General features: G+C 37.4%; 1 protein-coding gene across 6 annotated transcripts in view; it reads left to right on the top strand.

Annotated features, from left to right (window-relative positions):
• Window positions 1–25,110, top strand: part of LOC128868483 (uncharacterized) — a 99,864-nt gene that overhangs the window by 15,482 nt on the left and 59,272 nt on the right. For all 6 annotated transcript variants that reach the window (XM_054110616.1, XM_054110614.1, XM_054110615.1 and 3 more), the window contains exon 2: window positions 814–6,533. In XM_054110616.1, the coding sequence (XP_053966591.1) occupies window positions 4,670–6,533 (1,864 nt within the window). In that variant the 5' untranslated portion in view covers window positions 814–4,669. The remainder of the gene's footprint in view (window positions 1–813; window positions 6,534–25,110) is intronic.

Genomic DNA, 25,110 nt, shown 5'->3' on the forward strand with positions numbered 1-25,110 from the left:
AACAAATTTAATTTATGTAGTTCCCAAACACTCCGGACTGGATGCTCGTAATACTTAACGATGCATACCTGAGAGACTTAGAGGCCTTAGGCTTCCTAGATTAAGTTTAGCTTTTTCGCATTAGCCACATAGATTTTTACCCGAAACAAGTTTTGAAGCTGTCCGTAAAGATGTTACGATATGAAACACCTTTTTCTAATATACTTGAATGTATATAGCAGAAAATCACTACTAAACGCTTTGTGTCGAATTGCTTCCATCAGTACTTTCCGCCGGGCTATGAGGCATAGTGAGATTACTTCGTTTTGAGCTTTTCTTTCTAAGACCAAAATGATGAAAGTACAGAAGTAGTGCATCTGGTGTGGATGCAGGCGTTGTGTTGAAATTAGTCGCGCATTACACAGAATTGAGACATGACGGAAGATACTCTAAAGCTATACATATTTGCACGTTTTTCTTTTTTCATAGAATTTTTAACCTGAATAATTTAATTTGCAAGAAATGAGCGTCGTAGCTGGCATACAGTTTAGTTTTGCAGTAATTTTCCGACCACTGGTCGTGGGCTTACGAATTTTTTTTTCATTTGAAGTTACATTTAATGCTGCTGAAAACTGTTTTGAAATGAATTGCGAGGAAATGAGTGCTTAAAAGTTGGATGAAGTGCGCCGTAAAGTGTAAAGAAAAAGAGATCGCTAAGAAATCGTGGCAGCTTAAACCTTCGTGGAATTTACTAACTGCGTAAAAGAATTTAAAAAAATTAGTTATTAACAAAATCAATCCATATTTCGTTTTTCAATTATTTATCTACTATAGCCTTAATGACCAGAACTCTCTAAGTGCTTTGGACACAAACATTCTAACGAAAAGTGATAGGAAAAATATTAAAAAAAAGTGAAAAAAATATACCAGCAACTAGAAAACTCCACCAGAACTCCACTCAACTTTGAACCAAACGAAGGAGTTCCAGGTATAATTTTCAGTCGTTTCAAACACAAAAAAGTAGAGAAGCGAAAAAATCTGCAACTCTGCGCTGTCATCATAAACAGGAAGTTTCAGCGAGCAACTCATTTTGCAGCTGATAAGTGCGCAACAAAAACAAAGTGAAAAATAACAGCAAAGTAGAAGCAAAATAAAAGAGTAATTCATAAAAAATAAGAAGAAAGCCAAGCTAAAAGTGAGTTCGACACTTCACAGCAACTAACTACAGTGCACAGGAGACGGACAAGACGGCCAGACCAGGCGCAAGGCAGCCTCATACTCGTTGAGTCTCAAGCATCGCACAAGCAACTTGACAGACAGTCATTCAGCATAGACAAACAGTTCGACAAACAGACAAGCGGCCAAAGTCGAAGCAACAGAAAAGGAGGTAAACTTGCTGCATCCCAAAGTGTGAACGCCTAACAAGGCTAAGATAAACACAAAGAAAGGACACAGCAAAGTAAGGCAGGAAGACTGAGTAGAACGAGCAGGCGTAGCTAATAGCGAGGCGGTGGCGAAAAGTTGTCTGTGAACAGCAGGCGCCAGGTGAAAGAAGAAGGTGAAGCATACGCAACACACATACATATCCAAACGCGTGTGTGTGTGTGTACCCACAAACACATTCCCCAGGGACAGACACGTAAAGCTAACAAAACAGAGTAAAAGAAAATATAAAACACAAGGCTAAAAATAGCCTACCAGCCAGCCAGTCAACCAGGCAGTCGACCGACACAAAAGCATAGGTTGGTGTATACAAGTGGGCGCGGCAAGTGTGTAAGGCACACGGTGGCAGGGCATGGTAGTTTTAGTGGCAGCAAAACAAAGCCGAAACTAAATTGGCGGAAAGCAAATATAAGCCAAGAGACTTTAGTGCGCAGCTTTACTTTATTGTTTTGTTTCTGTCTCAGCTATTTTACCAAAACTAAAGCGCTGAAACGAAGTAGAAGGAAATAAGCAGAAAACAAGACCAAATAAGGAAGCATAAAATAAATAGTGAAGTAGTGAGTGCGTGTGTGTGTGTGTGAGACGGAGAAGTTAAAAAAATTATAGTAAAGTGTACCAACCAAGAAAGCGCAAAGAAAAATAGAAAAAGAAAACTAAACGACAGACGTGCATACATTTCAGGTGCTAAAAAGTTTACCTCCACGCCACCCTATTACACAGAAAGAAAGAAAGGAAAAAAAGTAAAAAAAAAACGGTGTAAGAGATAGAGAAATAACAAGAACGTCCGAAAACGACCAGTGTGTCCGAAAATAGCAAGCACATACTGTGTGCGAGCTAATAAAAAATAAGTTATCCCTTCGGAGAAGTAGTACGAAACGTGCAAGTGAAAAGTGTACTACCACTACAGGTGAAACCCAAACGAACTGAGGTCAAAAGCCGTCAATAAGCTGCTAAGCGACGTGACGCTTCCAAAAGACAAAACCTAATGAAAAAGGATCTCCAGGGAGGTTTGTACAGTACAATACAATACCAGCAATCAACAGTTGCATGAAACACTTCGGTGTGTTGCACAAATTGTGGTGAAAGTAAATAAGTAAGTAAGAGGCTTAAAAATAAATCTGTACGTCGTGAGAAGTGCGTGCCGCTTAGCGCTCATATACACGCGCATACATACAAAGCGCCAATACAACATAACCAAAGTGAAAGACAGACAGCAAGAATAAGCTTTTAAGCAAATGCTAAAATTAGAAGAGACCAAAACAAAGTAAGAAGTTGAGTGCGAAACGAAACAATACGGGCGGTGAAAAGTAGTTGGAAGAACACTTCGTGAAAAAAGAAAGGTGCAGAAGTGGTAGCGCAAACAACCAGAAAAAAAATTGAGAAGCGACTAAAATTAAGAAAAAGTGTGCGCAAAAGCTTTCATAAGGCTGAATAGTTCCTCAAAAAACAAAAAAAAAACTATATATATTTATATATACCAACACTAAAGCAGAGCTGCAAGCACCTTTCTAAGGACAAACCAAAAAATAGAGCAAAAAATAAAAAATAACTTTTGCGCAACTGAGCCGCTGAGCAAACGCCGCAGACCGCAGTTCTTTGCAGACGCAGTCAAAAATTATTACACAGAGTTCCTCGAAAGATGCAAGCAAGCCAGTAGGGAAAGTGCTGGAGCCACGCGGACAAGACGCAGCAATTCTAGTGCCACTCAGGTCATAACAAGCCACAAATCGACGCTTCGGGCACGGGCATACAAGCACACCTACAGGCATACACGCGCGAGCCGATAAAGTAAAGTCGTAGAGTTGCAAAGGCGAACCGGCCAACGCATTGATTATCGATTTTGTCTCCGCTGACATATAACAAGATTGGCGCGGTCTGGAAGAACGTAAACGACTAGCGAACGACAAAAAAAGACACGAAAAGAAAACATAGAAAAAGGAAATAGTTACAGACAGCGCAACAGACAGACGGAAGACTAAAGTCTAGTTGTGCGAGCCAAGTGAGCAGGCGTGTGCTAGCGAGCCAACCAGAAACGTACGTCGCAGTTGCCGGTGTTGGTAATGAAACCCGCGGCAAACTAGGGGCAACTAAGGCAAGCCACCTCAACGGGCGTATCAACTAAGCAGGCAGCCAACGAATCAACCAACCCATACACAAACAAACAAGCAAACAACTAAAATATTATTGTAATCGCTTGGATTACAGTAACAACGACTGAACGCTCGACTGGCGCGCCACAAAACGAACGACAATTGAAGTCTGTGAAATTGCCATTTCAACGGCGTATTTATCGTTGGCAGCCAAGTACTGATGAAAGAAGGAACTAACAAATAATACGAACAGAAAAAAGTGTACAGAAAAAGTGGTGAAAAGAGTAAAAAGAAGTAGAGGCAAAAATAAGAAATCAACTAACGTAACAGCGAGCGGAAATAGTTGAATATAAAACCCGCGAAAAGCTATTGAAAGCACAAAAATCAACGACCAACAACCAACGAGACAGCCATATAACGAAGTGGAAAGCAAAAATCCCAGCGGAAACGTACTTTTGGCAAAATATCAAAAACGTCCCGTCGAAAAACAGGGATTACGTGAAAAACTTCAGCAAACAAACAAACAAACGCGCAGCACTAAAACGTTAGCCATAAGGCAGCAATCAACAATCAACAATTTGGAAACGCATCGAAAAAAGTTGGTGAATAGGCGCCAACATTGCCAAGAAATTCACGCCGCGATAACAAAACTTGTTTGTCGAAAGTTGTGTGCCTGTTTACCGTGAGCCATTTCGGGTACAGTTGACAGCTAAAAGGAGCTGCAAAGCTCTAAAACCAGCAAGGAGAGACGAGTAAAATCAACGGTGCGGTGGGAGATAAGTGCATGCAAAATCGTCTCGCAAATAACGTTGCAACACAACACAAACTACTTTGAGACTGTGAGAGAATGAAGACTTTTGTGTGCAAGCGAATTGCTGCTTAGACTTAAGCGTGTGACCCGAGACCTAGTACCCAAAAGCCAAACAGCCAAACGCGTTAGTTGAAACCTGCTAGAGATCCCCGTAGAAATCGTTGAAACCCAATCAACCAATAAACCAAACCAAAAGAAAAACAAACACAAAAAAAAAAAAGACGATTTGGCACCACGAATCCAATACGTTTCTCGAAAATTAGTTCTACCCCAGTCAAGTAGTTACGAAAAATCTCCAAACATAGCACGTCTACTTGAGCGTTTGCGTCGCATCAACAAAAAGAAAATGTTCTACTCGCTCGTGCAGACCATCGTGTGTGTGCTGCTCATACAGGGTGGCCTTTATGCGCTGCACTTGAATGGCCCCAGTGGCGGCAGCAGCAGCATCAGCAGCAGCGGCAATGGCGCGGGTGTTGCTAATAGCATTGGTGGTGTTGGAGTGAATGCCCCAACAAACCTCGGCGGTAGCGGCGCCGCACAGCTCAATACCGCCGCGAATACCAATCAAATGCTCAATATACTCTCCGCATCCCAGTACGCGCAACATCTACATGCCGGCGGCAGCGGCAGCGGTAGTGGCAGCGGTGGCGGAGGTGGTGGTGTTGGCCTTAGCGGCAGTGGCACTGGCAGTGGCAGTCTCTCGCATGCGTTTAGCAAATCCGCCGTCGCGCCTTTAGACAACGCTGGCCGTTTGACGCAGGAGTTGGCCGATATGGCGCAGCACGAGCGCGAGCGACTGATGTTGCTCGGTGTGGCAAAGCAGAACGCAGTAGCCCATGCGGGCACTGGACATCACGGACGTCCTTTTATTACCGGACGCATACAAATGAGTCCCGTCGAGGATGTGGAGAGCGACTATCCGTCGCTGCTGCTGCAACAGCCACGTGGCCCCATGTACGGTAGCGTCGTGAAGCAGCCAGCGGTGGTCGAGGACGAGTATGCAGATGAGGAGGGCGCATATGAGAGCGACCGTTTGAATTATGACGCGCGCGGACGTCCAGAGCATTATGAGTATGGGCGCATAGTGCAACCGTCCGATCGTGAAGAGTATGGGCAGTTGCAGCGCGCCGATGAGTTGGATGAGCTGGTCGAGGCTGAGCCAGAGATTGACGATATGCTTACCGATTTGGATAGTTACCAGTATTTGGATGAGTTGTTGCCGTTGGAGCATCGCAGCGTGTGGGGTGATGAGCCGTTAGCTTATGGCGTCGCCGGCGGCAATACCAGGCCACATCACTTGAACGATGGTTTCCCGCTGCTGTTGAACCCATACCGCACGCTTGAGGAGCTCGAGGAGAGTCCACCGCACACGCTACAGGAGCTATTCGAAAAGGAACAGCATAGTGGCGGTGCGAAAGAGCATCGCGCGCAAGTGCAGCAGCAGGCAAATGAACAGCAGCAGCACCAACAACATCATCAGACGCTGCAGCAGCAGCAGCAGCAGCAACAACACATATTCAACGGCGGCATTAAGCATCGCAATGGCGGCTATGGTGCTGCTCCTAGCGGTAGCGCTGCTGGCTATAATACACATCTGCAGCAAAAGTGGCAGCGTAAACGCTCACAACAACAACAACATCAGCGTCAATTGCAACAATGGCAACGCAACATTTTCGGTCAGCAGTTACACCATTTTGGCGCGCAAAACCAACGCCACAGCAAACTATCGCTGGCCAATTCGGAAGCCACCGCCACAAAGCATACTCAACCAAATAGTAGCAACAACAACAAATTGCCAAGCGCTCTAATCGCAATGGCACCGCAGCAACAAAGTTCCTCCACATCACTGCTGTCCCCCAATGGAGCGGTAATTAAAAGTGAACAGCAGCAGCAGCAACAACAGCAAGACCAGAAACAACAGTCAAAACAGCAGCAAGCCGCCACGCCAAATGCTGACGATGTTGCTAGTTCAACGGGCGCTTTGGCCAAAGCTGCTGCAAAATTGAAAGCACAGCAACAGCACAAACAACTGCAGACGCCGACACAGAAGCAAGAGTCTTTCTTGCATCCCAATCACAAGCGCTCCGGCAGTGGCAACAGCAAGTCCGCTACAGCTGCAGCGGCGGCGAATAACGGCTACTCGTCCATCGCGAGTCAGCTGATGCTGCGCACGGCGCGAGGGCAGCGGCAGTATGATGTGCCACAAATAGGTGAGTGAGAAGTGATTATGCATTTGTATTTTAAGAATATTTTTCCAAGCCTTCAAATGCATTGTGACGACTCTTTCTTATGGCAATAATTGCACTATGCGAATCAGAAAGTCAGCAGAAGCGAAAGTAATCAGCCGAGCGCCAAATTTGGCCACCGCTGAAAATCATTTGTTTATGAACGCATTAATAGTAAAGTAACGAACAAAAAAGAAGATAGAATATGGAAGCGTGGAATAGAGTATAAAGTATAGAATAAGCAAAAAAATAGAACACGAAAACAAAAACACAGAAATCTTCATAACTACTGAGGGAAGATATTTTTAGAAGTTTAATTCTAAATCCAGTGATATTTTCACGATGTTTGTTTTTCAAGAATTCGTAAATTTCCCTCATTCTAGTGCCATTCCCAGTGGTCTAATTCGTCATTATTTCTAAATTATTATTAAATTAGGATTGCAATAAAAGTGAGAAAGACCCATACTTATTTTCATCAAAGAAAATGCAGGTACTCTGCAGCCATTCCATGGGTACTTAAACTGAGTTTAGCTGGTAATAGTTGAATTTGCATGCATTTGTTGCATACTTTTAGGTATGAAACCTAGAAAAACCACGCACCTCTTGTGATTACAAATTTGAAATTCAATTTTTTAAATTTAACTTTAACTAATTTTTAAGAAAAACGTTGTTCATTCCTTGACAGAAGCCAAAAACCAAATCAGAAAGCTTTATCAAATTTCCAAATTTTTAGAAAATTCCTTAGCTTCAATTTTTAGAATAGAAAAGTTAAGGTCTGAAGTGCTTCAAAAGTTGCTTGACTTCTTTTGGTTTTTTTTTCTTATTTTTGCTTATTGATGGTATTTTATGGCATTTTCTTCCATGCAAAACACATTTCATGTATGGGGGAAAAGTCAAGGCGCATTCATTTAAGGTGGTGGCACTAGACCAAAAACAATGTTTTGTACGTTTGATTGTCAAAGCAAAGCATTGGCGAAGTAGGAAACCAAAAGTGATTTCGCCTTGTTTTATTGTGAGCTGACAGCCACATGCACGCGGCGAAAGAAAAAAAACTTACTTTTAAAACCCTACTCGCGAACTACGTTTAATTTCTTAAATTTTTCTCTGCAAGTATTTGGCAAGTTGTGCTTCTTGCTTCTCATTTCATTTGCCTAACAAATTGTGGCACTTCCCAAATGGCATGTAAAAAGCTAAACTGTGAGCAGATATTTACAACGAAACATCGCATCTCCTATTTCCCTTAAGAGAGACTCTTAAAAATAGCCCGTCCAGTTACAATACAAGGCTCTATAAATTTTAAAATAGGTAGTTAGACGCACCAGAGGGGTACGCGGAGGTGGACCGCCCAAGTAACACAAAAAGTTAGTAGCACAAAAAACGAGTTTACTTCGAAGCTCAAGTATCTAATCCGACCGTTCTCCTCTCTAGTCTTGATTCTCGAGCTTCCTTAAGGTAATCAAAACAATTGAATTCAAAGTAATGGGACTAACTTTTTTTTTTGAAACCAGCAACGTATTTGATGTCTGACCTTCCAACTGTAATCTAAATACATTTATGTGCAGTAAATATGCCGAAGAGAACAACGTTTTAAAATTAAGGGGGAAGCTGGTCTAGAGCGCAAAAAATGGGCATATTTTATGAATTTATTTTGACTCAACAAAGGAATCAATCGAAAATCTGTGAAATAGGTTTAATAATATAGCTTTCATGGTACAAATACAAAATTTTTCGTCTGAATTAATTTTAAAATGGCCGCTGTCCAGCAGTTCTCCTAAGGCGCCTTTTTTTCTAGTGGGTCCATTGCCGAAGACGTAAACTCCTTAATTTTTGTCCTGGATCAAAAAATAAAATTTTTTTAGTTTCTATATAACAACAGAAAGAGACGTACGTAGGATATTTTCGATATTTCGTTTTTTCGCGAAATGGTGCACGTTTGAACAAAAAGTTACAATTTTCACTATAAAGAACGACATAAAATTGTTGATTAAAAAAAAAACTATGTAATATAAATAAAAAATCCTACGTACGTCTCCGGAGAAAGGTATTTCGAATGTATTGTCAAAATTTCGTAAGAATCGGTAAAGATTTGTTCGAGTTATGTCTTCGGCCAGTTTAAAAAAAGTGATTTCGAGAAAAACGCGTTTAAAGTTGTAAGTAGCGTTCGGGGCATACCTGCGAGGCACTGCCGTCGAATGAAAAATTTGGGCATTTAGACATTTTTGCTGGCATCCCCTCATTTGGTATATTATTTCTAAGACCCTAAAGCACCTTTTAAGACAAAAAAAAATTTTTCGATTTTTTCAAAATCTAGACCAGCTTCCCCCCTTAAATCTTGTATATTTTTGCGTACACTTAACTGGTAGAAAGAAAATTTTGTTTATAATAATTAATATGAACTTATTTTCATATTCTACACCGTCTACTATTGGGACAAACTTAGTTAACCTCGGTAAGGACTGACTACCGGTAACATTCAATAGGAATTTTGCCACTCTCTTTCCATCTAAGAAGGAATGGAATAAGGGATTTTCACTAGAAAAACTTCGACACTACAGTCTATACAGATGGTTCTAAAATGGATTGTGGTATTGGAGCTGGTATAAATTCTCATAGGCTTAAAATTGAGAAATCTGTGCGTCTCCCTAATACCCGCAGTGTCTTCCAGGCGGAAGTACTGGCAATTGGGGAAGCTTACGGGCTACTAATCGCAGATTTCTCTTTTAAGGACAATATCGCTATTCTTTCGGATAGTCAAACTACAATCCAGGCACTGAATTTAGCTACAGAGGAATCTGTCATGAATAACGCTCTTGCCGAATCGGTATTCACACCAATAGGTGCAGTCAAGACTACAATTTCCGTAAAATACGTTCGAATCGCGGATTGTAGATGGAAAGACCGGACGAAATGCAAAATCAGCAGCACGTTATGGCCCACCTACAACCTCAAACAATCGTCAGTATTGTTAAATATGAAACGACGGGACGCCTGGAGACTAACGGGAGTCATAACTGGCTTTTGGTCTGTCGGAGAACAAGCAGCCAAAATGGGCATCCCTCACAGCACATACTGTCACAATTGTAAGCAACCGGAGAAAAAGGAAACAATCTTCCACTTCCTCTGTGAATGCCCTGCCCTATGGAAGGACAGAATGTTAACCCTGGGCAGGCCGCTGTTCGAGGGTCTCGAACAACTGTCGGGCTGAGATGTCTACAACCTAATACGGTTCTTAAACCGCACAGACTGGATATAGTCATGTCGTAAATAAGTTGGTAAACAAGTTGGTAACGAGGATATGGCAATTAAATGGTGCGGAAACACTAGTTGGATTCTCTCAAACCAACCAACCAACTTTCATATTTTATTAATTTCATAAGATTTTATATCAAATTTTTTTTTTTTTACTTTTACTAGAAAAGGAGTTTACAAATTATGTATGGGCGCATGTCGGAATTGTTCAGGATTTTGGCATCCATTTTTTTATCTCATTTCAAACTAAGTATTTTGCTTGAAAAAAAAAGTAAACTATGGCGCGTTTCATATCTATTATCTCCGAGATCATGGGACCGGTATCACTATCTTGAGCTGTTTTGCCTTAACACATTGATTGCTTAACCTCAATTTAAATGAAATGCCTTACTAGAAAATGATTTATAAATTATACCCGATTGCATATGAACTAATGTTTGAGCTTTTCGGGATTTCGGGTTCGACTCTTTCTTGTAATTTTAAAGTGGGGATTATGGGACCGGTACCTCTACCTTTAGCTGCTTTGTCTTAAATCAATGATTGTTTAATCTCAACTTATATTAAATAAAATACTTGAAAAAAAAGAAATAAATACAATATATAAACATACAAATACGCAATTTTCTGGAACCTTGGAACTACCACACCCCTGCTCTGAACTCCTTTGCCTCAACTTACTGGACTACGTTTATTTTATCTAAATACAAATTCAGTGCTTTATTTGAAAAAAAGTTAATAAATTACATATTTTAGAATTCATATGCATCAATTTTGAGATCTTTCGGGATTTCGGTATTAATTGGTGCATATCAAATATTTTTCAGTACTTTATTTAACAAAAAAAAAAGCAAATAGTTGAATTATATCAAGCCAATCCGCAATTTTTCGGCAACCCGGCATTGACCTCACTACTTCTTTTTAACTCAGTATTCTATTGAAAAAAATTACATTTTTAATGTTTCGTGATCTCGGGATAGGTTGGTTCATCTAAGCTCTAATGTAGTGTTTTACATACAAAAAGAAGAAAAAAAAAAGATAAACTAAGCCAGGATTCATGCTAATAAAATCCGGAATTTTTCGGGATCACGGGATTGACATCTCTACCCTAAGCTGTTTTGTTTTGAATCATTGATTGTCACATCTTAACGCACATGCAATGTTTTACTTGAAAATAGTTAATTAATTATGCTGGAATTCATATGCAGTAATTTGAGTATGTTTCGGGATATTCGGATCGGTTGGTTTATCTTAACTCTAATTTTGTGTCTTATATGAATAAAATTTTTTTTTTTATAAATTGAGTTAAGATTTTTCGGGATCACGAGATTGACATCTCTACTCTTAGCCACTTTTTTTAGCTCATTGTTGGTTTCATCTCAAGTCAAATTCAATTTTTGTTTGAAAATAGTTAATAAATTTTGTCAGAACTCGTTTGCACCAATTTTCTGGTGTTTGGGGATCTCGGGATCGGTTGGCTCATCTCAACTCTAATTTAGTGTTCGATACGAAAAAAACAAATTTATAAATTTTAAAATTTTTCTGGATTACGGGATTTACATCTCTACCCTTAGTTACTTTTTTTAACTCATTGCTTGTTTTATCTCAAGTCAAATTTAATCTTTTGCTTGAGGAAAGTTAGTAAATTATATTGGAGTTCATATGTATAATTTTTTTTAATGATGTTTCGGGATCTCAAGAGCGATTGATTTTCCTCAACTCTAATTTAGTGTTTCACATACAAAAAAAAAAAAAAAATTAAATTAAGCCAGGATTCATAATAAAAAATTCCGGAATTTTCCTGGATCACGTGATTGCCGTATGTACCTTAAACTCCTTTTTTTGACTAAATGGCTTTTTTGACTCATTGTTTGTTTCATCTCAAGTCAAATTCAATGTTTTACTTGAAAGAATTTAAGGGGGGGAGCCTGGTTTATGAGGTCTAAAAATTGCATATCTTTGCGATTTTGTTTTTAAGGAAAAAATTAATTTAGCACTGCAAAGTTTTTTCTATATTTTAATGAACATTTAAAAAGTATAAAAAATGTTTGTACTGGTTAAAATAAGTTGAAAAAAATGTTTAATATAGAAATTAGTAGAGCGCTGCAACGCTGGAGTTTCCAACTGACGCACAAGATACAGCTCGTAATTATTATCTAAAGCAAAAAATTCAAATGGATTTCTAATTATCATGATTTTTTATTCTAGATGAGCTAAGAAAACTGAGAGAAATTCCAAAATTTCAACTTTTTGGAGGTTTTAAAGAAAAAAATGCCTTTCTATAAAAAAAAATTCACTTCAACTTGGTATAAAAATCTTGAAAAATTCTTTTTTATCTAGTTTGTTAGTTGAAATAGAAGAGAATTTAATACTGAAGGGAACAAGCTATGATTCTTTTCAAAAGGTTCATTAGCTTTTTTCATTCATGTATGCCAATTCAAAGAAATCATAAAAATGAAAAGTCGAGAAAAGAAGGTAAAGTTTGTACTATAGCTGTCCGGTCACAGCGTAACTACCTAACGCTCGCCTACCTTTGGCTTTGTATCTACGGAAATATTGAGAATTAGGCTCTGTAACTTTGTGTGAATATTCTAAAATATATGAGGAATCTCTTAAAACGAAAAAAAATTGATTTTTTTTACCTTATGAACCAGGCAACCCCCTTAAATAAATCCGTTATATCCCCGGCCTGAGCTGCTGCTGGATGTTAATTCACCCGAGTAGAATCGTTTGATCTCAGCTCAAATTCCGCGCTGACAACTATAAAATCTCTACGTGTCAGTCACAAATAGTGTTTTGCTTACTCCCTCAAACATGATTCTGTGTCAATTTATCTCGTATGCCAAATATTATTATTTAACGTGCAATACAAAAATAGCTGACAGAAAAGCTGATTGGAAAACGTCAAAATTACAAGCTTGCGCCGTGCTTGTTCACTCCCAACCTACCCCAATCGTAAATCCCAATTTGTTTCATGAAAAGTTGTTGCTTTCAAAAACAAAGAAATACTAATAATAAACATTTTTTCTGGCGACTGTCAATTATGCGCCAAAGTGGCACTGAAGCTTTTTCGTATACCAAATTTCCAATTTTATTTACTGTCAACCAAAATCTGACCCTTTTTTACAGTAGTATTGCGGATTATTGCTTTTCTCGTTGTCACGCAGCCACTGGTTGCTTGCGCGGGATGGGCGATGTTCGACTAAAAGGATAATATTTTTTTATTTTTACTGCTATTGATTTGGGGGCAGCAGCAATTTCATTGAGTTCACTTGAGGTTGCTAGCACTTTGCTGTATTGAGCGCAAAATGACAACAAAAAAAAAAAAACAAAAACGTCAAACAAACAAAAAAATGAAATTATACACAAACATTTTATGTGTATTGTGCGTTTGTGTGTATTGCAGTTGGTATCAAGTTATTACTTTCATAGCACATTTCGGGCAAACACAATTTTCCTTCAGTGCATATTCTGTACTTTTTTTATCTTTTGACGTACTCCTTTACTCTCTGCGGACTGCTAATTTAGGTTTGTACTCGTTTGTCTTCATTTTCATTTTCATTTCTAATTTTATTCATATTCAATTTTGGGGTTGATTGTATTTGACATTTCGTCACGCACGCACACACATACAAATTACTCTAGGCATATTTTTATACTTGTGCTGGTGGAATTCAACATATACATACACATGCACTTATTGACACTTAATAAGAACAAGCACAACAACAATGTAGAAGTAACCGCATGACATACCAGAAATTTATAAGTAGTAGTGGTTCATTCGAATCGAAGCAAGTGCTCAAATGTCTAAGTGCTTGAGTGCGTGCGTGAACATGCATGTACGAGTATAGTATGCATGTATGTGTGTGTATATGCCCGCACGTGGTTGTTCAACCAGTTCATGACACTCTTACACGCGCCCCAAATCAATTCAATTAAATTGCTGGGAAATATTGATTTGCGCCCTTTCAGTATGGCTATGTAGAGTTAGCGTAGATGTATGTGGTTAGGTGTGGGTGGAGTAGGGAATGCGAAGGATTTTTAAAGTTAAACGATTGTCCCAATTTCCAATCGAAATTAGCTGCCGCACGTACACAGCAACAAATTATTGAGGTTTGCGACGAAAAGTGCTTACGAAGTTACGCAATTCAGCTACGTAGAAAAATTTTTGAAAACCTTTGTATAAATTATAGTCTATATAAATTAAATTGTTATGGAAATTGTAGTTGATAGTGTAGAAAAAAATGTTGAATATACAATTGCATAGGTGTTTTGTAAATACTCCGAATTACTGAAGAACCTTAGCTGCCTAGATTATTAAAAAAAATATGAGAGGAAGATATTTTAATAGTACCGTTGTTGTTTTGTTTTTTGTTGCTGTTGCATTAGAAGCATAAAGCATTCTCTATAAACTTCTTGGAGAGTGTTCACATTTTGCGGGCAGCGTACATTTTCGACTTGAAACTATTCTGATATGGGTTCCCGGTCATAGAAACATACGGCGTATTGAGATAGCAGATGAGCTAGCAAGATGCTACATAGACATAGCAGAGGCGGTGGCAATCTCCACCCCATTTAACACAATAAAAGCATCCATTGCTTCACATTATTATACTTTAGCCGAAAGAAGATGTAAGCAAACAACTAAATGTATGTATATTATAAAATACCGAAATACCTGTATACCTGTATCTGAAATAAGACCTACTAATGTTAAGCAAAAATAACTTTTTTATTTTTTGACATATTTATTTTTCTGGTTTTGTAGGTTATAATTGAATTGTTGGAAATTTATTATGGAACCCTACAGTACAACATAAAGTGTTAGAATTATCGAGTTTTTCTATTCTTACACAACTATCCACACAAATTGATTTTTTAAATAATGTTTTGATGTCGGATGAAGCGCATTTCCATTTAAATGGTAATGTCAACAAACAAAACTGTAGATTGTGGGGCTCTGAAAATGCAAGGGCGGTGTGTTACCAACATCAGTTGCACGCATCTAAATGTAGTGTTTGGTGCGGTGTTATGGCCACTAGAGTTATCGGTTCATATTTATTCGAAAATGAGGATGAAACGCCGGAATCGATTTCAGAAGCTTCTTACAGAACATTGATTGAAAACTTTTTGTGGCCAATGGCGGAGCAGTATCCTAATTTGTGGTTTCAACAAGATGCAGCAACTGCGCAGACTGCTAACCAAACTATGGACCTTAGTATGGACATTGGTAGGTCTTATTTGGCCCACCCTGTACCTTTACTTTGTATAAAGAAAAATTAGTTTAAATAAAAGATAAAATAACAATATTCATTTTTTAGTTCACGCCTGACCTTTTTTGAGATAAATCCATATGCAATTTTTCTAATTTTCCCACTCAAAATTCAAAGTCGTGCCAACGACTCCTTGGGCACGACTATTACTGTAGAAACGCATATGAGTTGTGAAAATTAACACTTAAAGCCAATCAAATCTTAGTGCGCGCATATTTTCTTGCCGTATAACTCAATTCAACTTAACTTAATCCCTTAAGGAATGCAACTACTAATTCTCCTTACCACCAGATTCAACACTTCAAGTACTTTAAGTATTTTGCTTACATAATCACTGCAATGGAATTACTTTACGCCATCTAATGTCTTCCCCTTTCTCTTTCTTGCGCACTTTCCCAGCATCTAAGTCCTTTACGCCAGAGCATCAACGAGCGTGCAATTAGTGTGTGCACCACAGGATATATACAACTGTAACTTACACATACCCATACATGCACACGAATACGCACATGAGTACTCCAAAGTAATCTACCGCCACAGCAGGCGATTAGCATTTGCTTGCAGTCACACACTTCGATTAAGTTGCCACTGGCTGTGGCAAGCGAGAAAAGTCTAAAGATATGCCAATGAGCAAATCCTTGTGAAAGTATGTCACTTGCTAAAGTGTCAATGATACATACCTACAAACGTATGTGTGTGTACGTGTGTATATATGCGTACATGCATATGTGCGATTATAACACTAATTCATTCTTTTCTCAACACTTACTAACTTCTCGTCTTCGCTCGGCATTGTGCTGCTGCTGCTGATTCTGGGAAAGTCACTGTGGGCGGGCATACGGAAGTCCACCTTTGAAGTTGCGACACTCTTCACTTTGTTTGTTTAATTTTTCTGGTTTTTGTCGTTTTTATTCTCATGTCACTGCTGGATTAGTAGCAAGGATATGTGTGATGTCTATGCACTTACATGTGTGCATGTGCATGTGTATGCATATATTATCAGTATATTTGTTGGTGTGTGAGACCGTTGGCATAATGAGTGCTGCCTATAATTGCATCACTTTTGTTAACATTGGCGGCAATTAGTCTGGGTTTTCGGTGTGGCATAGAAAGAAGTTTTATGGCGTGAATTTCTCGGTTTTAAAGAAAATTAAGCCGGACGATTTTTCACAATTTGTTCGTTCAGTATTTGCTCAATTAGCGAATTTGAACTATGTGATTTTCATTTTTTTTTGTTAATTAGAAAATATTTTGAATTTGAAAAATTGTGTTACTTTTTTATGAAAACGCGCACATAAATGTGAGGTAGTCTTAGAAAAAGTACTTAAACGTGTCCCAAAGGATAATAAATTTGTGTATCTGGAAATAAAAGTGCTTGAAAATTTTGCGGCGTTAAGAATATCTGCTCACGTCCAAGCTAAAGAAAACCAAAATTTAGTACTATAAGTAAATTTGCGTATAAATAACTTGAATGAAACTGTGAATACTTTTTTGTCAGAATAAGATTCTTCAAACAAACAAAAAAAAAAATTAAAAAAAAAAAATTAAAAAAAAAATAAAAACATTAAGAATATAGTAAAGGCGAAAAAAACAAAAAAAAAGAGTTTTAAAATTGTTTCTAAAGGGTGTTTTAATAAGAGGTGTTATTTTGATATTCAAACAAAAATGCTATTTTTTTAATATCAATAAGTGAGCGGATGTTTATTTCATTATAAAGAGGAAGGTATGCCGTTAATAGTGGAAAATAACATCAGGCGAATGACCACCACGACCACGCTTACAGGACAATACCCTTTTCATGAAATTTGCCATAACCGAATTGCAAAGTGGCTGCCCTATGTCCTCGTTAGCCTCACGAATTCCATCTTTGAGGTCTTGAATCAACCCTGGGCTGTTGGCGCGGACCTTCTCTTTCACGTGGCCCCAAAGAAAAAAGTCACAAGGCATTAAATCACAAGATCTCGGTGGTCAATTGGGATCACCTCTTCGAGAGATAACACGGTCCGGAAACTTTTCCCATAAAACATCAATGATTTCGTAGCTTGTGTGGCACGTAGCGCCGTCTTGGTAAAAATAAATGTTGTCCAGATCAATACCATCCAATTCCGGCCATAAAAAATTGTTAATCATCTCTCCATAGCGCAATCCAGTCATCAATAACACCTTATTTAATTCATAGTTATTTTCATCAAAATAGATTTTTGTATATGAAATCAACTTAGCTTACCAAGACTGATAGAATAAAGTTCAATCCCAAAATAGATTAGGTTGCTTAAATTAACCGAAGGATCAAAAATTGCTAGGGATGGAGCACCAAAAAAGACTTGAAGATTTGTCACAAGAAAAGCCGGTAATCCAATTAAAATATTTATAAAAACCTTAAAGTATAGTGAAAAAAAATGTTTACCTGAAATAAAAACAAACAACTAAAACAGAAAAAAACAACAAAAAACAAAAACGCTATCTCTACAAACGATAAGGAAATGAAAAGGCTGAAAAATCAATTTAAATGAAAAGAAATTTGTGTTAGGTACGGAAAATCATTAAATATAATGCTTTAAAACTAAATTTTAACCACGCCTTATAAAGGGTGATTTTTTACGAGCTATAGGAGAGTTTTTCAAAAAAACACACGTAAAATTAAAAAAAAGCATGAAATTTTTATTTAAATCTATAGTACAGTCCATATAATTTAATGTTTGAAGATTATTTCATGCAAATGTGACCGCGACTGCGCTTCAAATAGCCCATCCGCTTAGTCCAATTTTGGCATACTCTTTCCAATGTTTCGGCCGGTATCTCACATATAAAGCTTTAATGTTGTCTTCCAATGCGTTAATTGAAGCAGACTTGTCTGAATAAACATGAGCTTTAATATAGCCGCACGAAAAATGCGTTATATCGCACGATCAGGTACCGAACTTGAACAATTGACGTGAAATAAAATGTTCACCGAACTCGCCTCTCAACAAGTCCATTGTTACGCGTGCTGAAACCACATGTCATGCAAGTCAAGCTCTTGCGTTTTTGGGCAAAAAAAAGTTAGATATCATTTCACAGTAGCGCTCACCATTCACAGTTACATTACGATTCGCAGCATCTTTGAAGAAGTACGGTCCAATGATACCTCCAGCTCATAAACCGCACCAAACATTCACCTTTTCTGGATACATTGGTAGCTCTTGCAATTCTTCTGGCTGATCTTCACTCCAAAATTGACAATTCTGCTTATTTACTTACCCATTGATCCAAAAATGTGCTTCGTTGCTGAACACAATTTTTCGATAAAGAAGTGGATCTTCGGCCAACTTTCCAAGCGCCCATTCACCAAAAATTCTGCGTTGCGGTAGGTCGTTCGGTTTCAATTCTTGCACCAGCTGTATTTTGAAAGGCTTCACACCTAAGTCCCTTCGCAAAATTTTCCACGTTGTTGAGTAACAGAGGCCCAATTGCTGCGAACGGCGACGAATCGATAATTGATGGTCATCATTAACACTGGCCGATGCAGCTGCGATATTTTCTTCAGTTCGAACTCTACGTAAACGTGTTGGTGGTTTGATGTCCCGTAATGAAAATTTGGTTCTAAATTCAGTCACAATAGCTCGTCAGCTGTTTAGACCAACTGTTTAAAAAGGTAATACCTAAAAAATCACCCGCTAGTAGTACTTTCTACCAAAATATTATAAGCTACTTCGGCATCGAAAAAAACAAGAATTAAAAAAAAATTATACAAAAATTATTTCGTTTTAAATTGAATGCTCGAAAACTGTACATTTGTCAATATTTTGCACCAAAACACTTCAAACCATTTCTTAAATTTTATTTAAAAACTATTAAATAAAAAAAATAAAAATTTCAAAAATATGCAAATTACTTACCTGCACATTTTAGCAATACTTTGCATCAAAATATTGAAAGTTAGTTCAACAAAAACAAAAAAAAAATATTTCTAGAAAAGAAAAAAAATCATTAAATTAAAAAAAAGTGCTCCGAAACTCCATATTTGCAACTACTGTCCACCAAAATATTTGAAATTAATGTTTTAATGACATTTAATGTGAGAAAAAATAAAAATGAAAAAAAATATTCAAACTACCTAACATAACCTTTCGGTAATACCTTTCACAAAAATACTGAAAGTTACTTCAATGAAAAAAATTAAAAAAAAAGAAAATGTTTCTACTTAAGAAGAAAAAATTTAAACTTCAAAAATAAAATACTCCGAAGTTGCATTTGCTGTTGCTACTTTGCCACAAAATATTTTAAATTATTTTTTTAATGTAATTTGAAAACAACCAGAAAAAATAAAAATATAAAAAAATATTCAAATTGCTTCACAACATCTTTTAGTAATACTTTCCACCAAAATACTGAAAGTTCTGAGTATTTCTGAAAAAAAAAAAATTAATTTCAATTAAAAAAAATATTTGCCACTAATTTACAACAAAATATTTCAAAAAATTCTTTTAATATTGTATAATTTAAAATATAAATGGGACTTTTTTGTCAATATTCAAATAATTTTTACCACCGATACTATACTCAACAAAGTTTTGGGTCGTTCTAATTAGAAAATAACCTGTTAATTTTGGAAAAAGTGATTTAAAACTATTCTACATATACGCAGAAAAAATTAAAAAAATACTAAAATATCCCGTCGCTCAATAATTTTGCGAAAACTCTTTCTATGTGCCAAGAAATTGCCAAAAGAAAAATTTTCAAATTACCATTCCGCTACACAAACTCGCTGCAAATACACCCCTCCAGACTTTAGCAAATATGTTCACTTTCAACTCCGCCCCTCGTAATGTCCTGCTGCTTTTGCTGCTGGTAATCACTGATGGCCACTATGCATTGCATCAAATGGGCGGACAGCATCCACAAGCGCCACCACAAGGCTTACACCAATCGGATCTATCAACGCATGACCTCTTGCCAGCGTCAGATTATCCAGCTGGTGAAGAAGAAATCGGATCTGAGGAATGGAATTATCTGCAGACGGCAGATGTGCCATATGGTAGTTTAAGTGAAGCCTTCCGATTGGAGGCAGATTTGTTACGTTTACAAAAGTGGCGTCAAATCAGGCAACAAAAAAAGCAACGACAACAATTGTGGTTGGAGAATATGTTAGAACTGCTGGAAAAACAGCAGCATAACTTAGATGGCCAACAACAACAACAAAAACCAGAACAAAATGCTAGAAATCAACACTTGCCAATGAAGAAGCAAATGGAACAAACGAAGCAGCAGCAACAGCAACAGCAACAACAGCAGCAGCTACAGAAACAGAAACAACAAAAACACCAGCAGCAGCAATCAGCACAACCGCAGATTTCCTCGACGCAGCAGGCCCAACCGCATCAGCAGCAGCCAAACCCTGATCTGACTGAGCATTACGAAGTGGACCAAGAAATGTTCGTTGGCAAGCCGGATACATTTTACACTATTCCACAAATCAGTGAGTTCATATTTCTTTTCGATATTGTTTGATTACTAACAGTGCGGGCAATGCGGTTGTCTAATTTGAGAGGGAACTAACTAATCGCTGTTTGAGTCAGCCCTTAGCGCCTAAGCTGTCAATCGATGTTTTAGTACCAGCTTTTGACAAAATGTAACATGAGGAGGAGTCTAATAACGGTTTATAACTAAAAATGCAGTAATTAAAAATTGATTATCCTAATAAGTATGAAATTTATTGTTAAAATTTATTAAATGCAAACTTTATAGTTAAATTATATTTATAAAAAAGATCTCAAATCAAATGGTATCATAATTTGTCCAAAATGTCTTGGCTTGAAGTAGAGCTCCGGAATTTCTTTGTCTGATATACGAATATTAAGCATAACCTTCTACTCAAACTTAAATATATATATATATATACATATATAATTGGCGCGTACACCCTTTTTGGGTCTTTGGCCGAGCTCCTCCTCCTATTTCTGGTGTGCGTCTTGATGTTGTTCCACAAATGGAGGGACCTACAGTTTTAAGCCGACTCCGAACGGCAGATATTTTTATGAGGAGCTTTTTCATGGCAGAAATACACTCGGAGGTTTGCCATTGCCTGCCGAGGGGCGACCGCTATTTGAAAACTGTTTTTCTTAATTTTGGTGTTTCACCGAGATTCGAACCAACTTTCTCTCTGTGAATTCCGAATGGTAGTCACGCACCAACCCATTCGGCTACGGCGGCCGGCGGCTACTTAAATAAATAAGCAAAATTAATCGACCCATCGGATGATTTATAATTTTTGCAAATGGTGTCGTACGTCAATCACAAAAATATTCATCACTCAACAATGGGCGTCAAAGCCATCGAATACGGATTTGTGCTATGAACCGCAATTTGCTTCATGATAAGCCAGGAGTTGCCATTTCGGACTCGGTTGATCTTCGTTAGGTTATACGAGGCCTTTGAACTGCACATCCTACTTGTTGGAACGCGTTCCACCGTAACGAATGTTTAGCTACGTGGTACTTCTTTCGGAGTAGGTCATTCCATTGTCATTGTCATTTCCTTTTTCGCACTTCACAGGCAATCTCGATCCAATGGATTACTCTAAGCAGCTCAGAGTTGCTTGTTATTCTGGGCACAAAGATTCATAGTATGCATCAGAGGTAATGATTCGTGAAAGTTTGGAGATGTTTTGTGATTGTCCCTTTAACTTTCCAAGTGGTACACCCATATAGCAAGACAGATGTAACGCACACATTGAATATTCTTAATTTGGTAGAATATCCTTAGAATACCGAATGTAGACTTCGCTTTGTATGCTTTTTGCTCAACATCTATATCGAGCCACCTTTAGCGTCGACAATGCTTCATAGGTAGTGCTGCAGGTACGCAAACTACTGCCAGTCAACATCCAATGACTCCGAGGTGGTATTGTTGAATTGCGGGGGTTTTGTTTAAGCGACATTGATTTTTGGTCCAATTGAACGAAGTTGCTGATGCGGGGTGGTTGTCATAGGCTTAGAGTGAGATAGCTTGGGTGATATCTCATGAGGTTTTAAAGTTTCCATTGAATGCCACGCCGATCTCCAACAGAAAAAGAAGAGATCATGATATCTTCGATAACCAGAAGAAAAGGAAAACAGATTAAAATTAATAGAACAAACCATGTTAGAACTACCAAAAATGCAAATTAACGTAGAAGCAGAAATATTAGTTTAGATTTTACATAGTTGACTAATTTCACTGTTTTCTCACGAATTTTGCTTTCATACTAAATTTTGCTTAAGCTTTTTCCACATCACACCTTTGCATTACATAAAATATTATTTAAACTAAATTTTGTTTCTATTTTTCTATGATAAATGCGGATGGTAAGGTTGCCTGAAGTTACACCCATTTCAAAATGGTTGACTTGAGATTTAAAGTTTGGAGGATCTGAAACAAAAACCAAAAGAATATTTTTTAAGCTTTGACATGAAATCCGAAAAAAAATCAAAATGCCGAATTTGAAAATTTTGAAATTGAAAATTTTGGCTTAAATTGTCTAAAAAAGGATTAAATATTAATTAATAATTATGCTTGTTGTTGTTTAATACGCCAAATGCACGCTCTGAGTGCTTGAGGCGCTCACATTGATTCGCGTTTTTCGATCTGCGCTCGATGTTTCTTCTTCTTTATTTGCTATTCGTATTCCAATGTCAGAGATCACACAATTTAAAAATAATATATGTGACCTGGTCTATGAAAAGGTACCTTACGTGTCAAAAAATCATTTTTCACTTTTTTGTTGATTCGAATAGTGTGTGAACGGCTCTTTAAAATGGTGAAAACCAGAAAGTCATAATTTGTTTAAAAGTTTGTTAAAAGTAAAAAAAAAAGAAAAGTACAAATACGAAAAAGACTGATTTTTTTTGTCATGATACAAATTAGAATAACGAAGACAATAATTTGTGCAAATTAAAAACTGAACCATTCCTGGACAGTCTGAGGTGTAATGAATACGATACTGAAGTCTGTTTTCAAAAAATTTGTTACAAAAAATGTATTCATAACTTTATAAATGGTGGTTTTTAAGGATTTGTCAAAATTTTTGTCACGAATTGTGGCATTGTTTCAACATCAAAAGTGAATTAAAATATTTAAAAACTGTTATTCGGGGGTTTGCGAGGTCGCTGAATATGAATATGAAGTGAGATTATTTAAAATCAAAATGGCGGATCCAATATGTCGGACATGTTTTTTTAAATTTAACGGATCCTCTTAAGATTCAATACGTTTTTGGCGTTGCTGATTACGAATCCGATATCAGATTTCTGAAATTCAATATGGCGGACATATCTTTTCAAAATTCATCAGATCCGCTTGAAACTTTTCACTCGGGGGTTTTGGAGGTCGCTGATTACGAATCTGTTGTGAGATTTAAAAAAATCAAAATAGCTGATCCAATATGGCGGACAAATTTAAAAAAATGCATCGAATTTTTTCTAAACTCGTTACTTAGGGGTTTTGGTGTCGCTAATTGCGAATCCAATATCAAATTTAAAAGATTCTAAATGATGGATCCAGTATGGTTTTCGAGACTCAAAATTAATTGGATTTCTTTTAAATTTTTTAGAAAAATTTACGTTTTTCAAGTTTTTATATTTTATTTCTGCGATTTGCATTAACTTTTTCTTATTTATTTATATATAAAAAATGTTTTTCACTGCTTCTGTGATTTTATTGATACTGTGATCTATGCTGAAGAAAATAAGCCAATCCGGATTGAAAATTATTAATATTTAAAAAAGTTTTTTTAGAAAGGGTTTTTAGAAGTTTAAACTTTAACTGCTGTTTTCTCGAAAACTTGTTTTCGCACGTAAGGTACCTTTTCGTAGACCAGGTCACATATTATTAAAATTTTTATTTTTCACTTTTTAATATAAGTTTTAAACTATATTGAAAATAATTGGCGGTTTCTAGCTACTTCCAAGAGGTGACCCACATGTTGTGTACCGGATCACTGAATTCTGTTACTCAGCCAAGAAAACTGGGTACGCACGTTACCTCTGCTTCCTTCGATCTTTCCCTGCTGTATGAGCAGGGATTTTGCGTAGTAATTGTCTGTCACTGTGAACTCTTCGCGGCACTTCTTCATACGAAATGTGTTCGATCCTTGGTACTTTAAGTAATCTGCAATGAAGTCACATTTCAAATGCCAGTCTGTTTATGTCTGAAAATTTTACGGTTCATATTTTTATGCCATATAACAGAACTGGCCATTCATAACATTTTATGAAGTGTATTTTTATTGGCAGATTGAAGTCTTTATACAGGGGCATTGTTGACAGTTAAATAAGTATTGTTGTATGCTTTTTCGAAAATCCATTTTTTCGAAATAAAGAAATTTGAGTACTTGACAAATTTTTGGCTTTATACATATTTTCATTCTTCTGCAATCCGAAGAGAATAGTCTTCAATTATTAATATCTGACTTATCGCTTGATAGTAGTATCCTCATGATGTATTAGTTTTCGAGGCTTGTTCGTGTGACTTTAAATGGCCGCTGAATTGGTTCACTACATTTTCTTCCAAGGAAATCAGTCATAAATGTTATTAAATAGGTGTCATATTATATTAATTAATTTGCCAAGTTTACTGACCTTCACATTTTTACCGCTTATCAAAAGCTGATCATCACCCGCAAGTCCTTTTGTTGCGCTATGCTCCCACATCAAATAGAACCACTCATCGTTTAATTGCAAAAACATGCTTAATATACCTACATACGCATTTATCCTCTAAATACGTAACTGCATATCGGCAAGTATGTGTGTGTATACTCGTACATATACATATGGATGTGCCGATGGAGTTGTATGGTATGTGTGAATGTACGAAGGTATGTAAGTGCGGCTGGCGTCCTTCCGGGAATCCGTTAAATACGCCCACACGCAGAGACAACAATCGCGCGCACATACGCACATACCAACGCCCAACTGCAGCCGTGCTGGGTTCGGTAGTTGACTTAGGCTGCGTTTAGTATTTTTAGCACTTACGACAGGATACGCCACAGACAACTGAGAGTAAGCGAGCACAAGTGGTTG

Source organism: Anastrepha ludens, chromosome 6 (genome assembly GCF_028408465.1).
Source record: "Anastrepha ludens isolate Willacy chromosome 6, idAnaLude1.1, whole genome shotgun sequence".
Taxonomy (NCBI): Eukaryota; Metazoa; Arthropoda; class Insecta; order Diptera; family Tephritidae; genus Anastrepha; species Anastrepha ludens.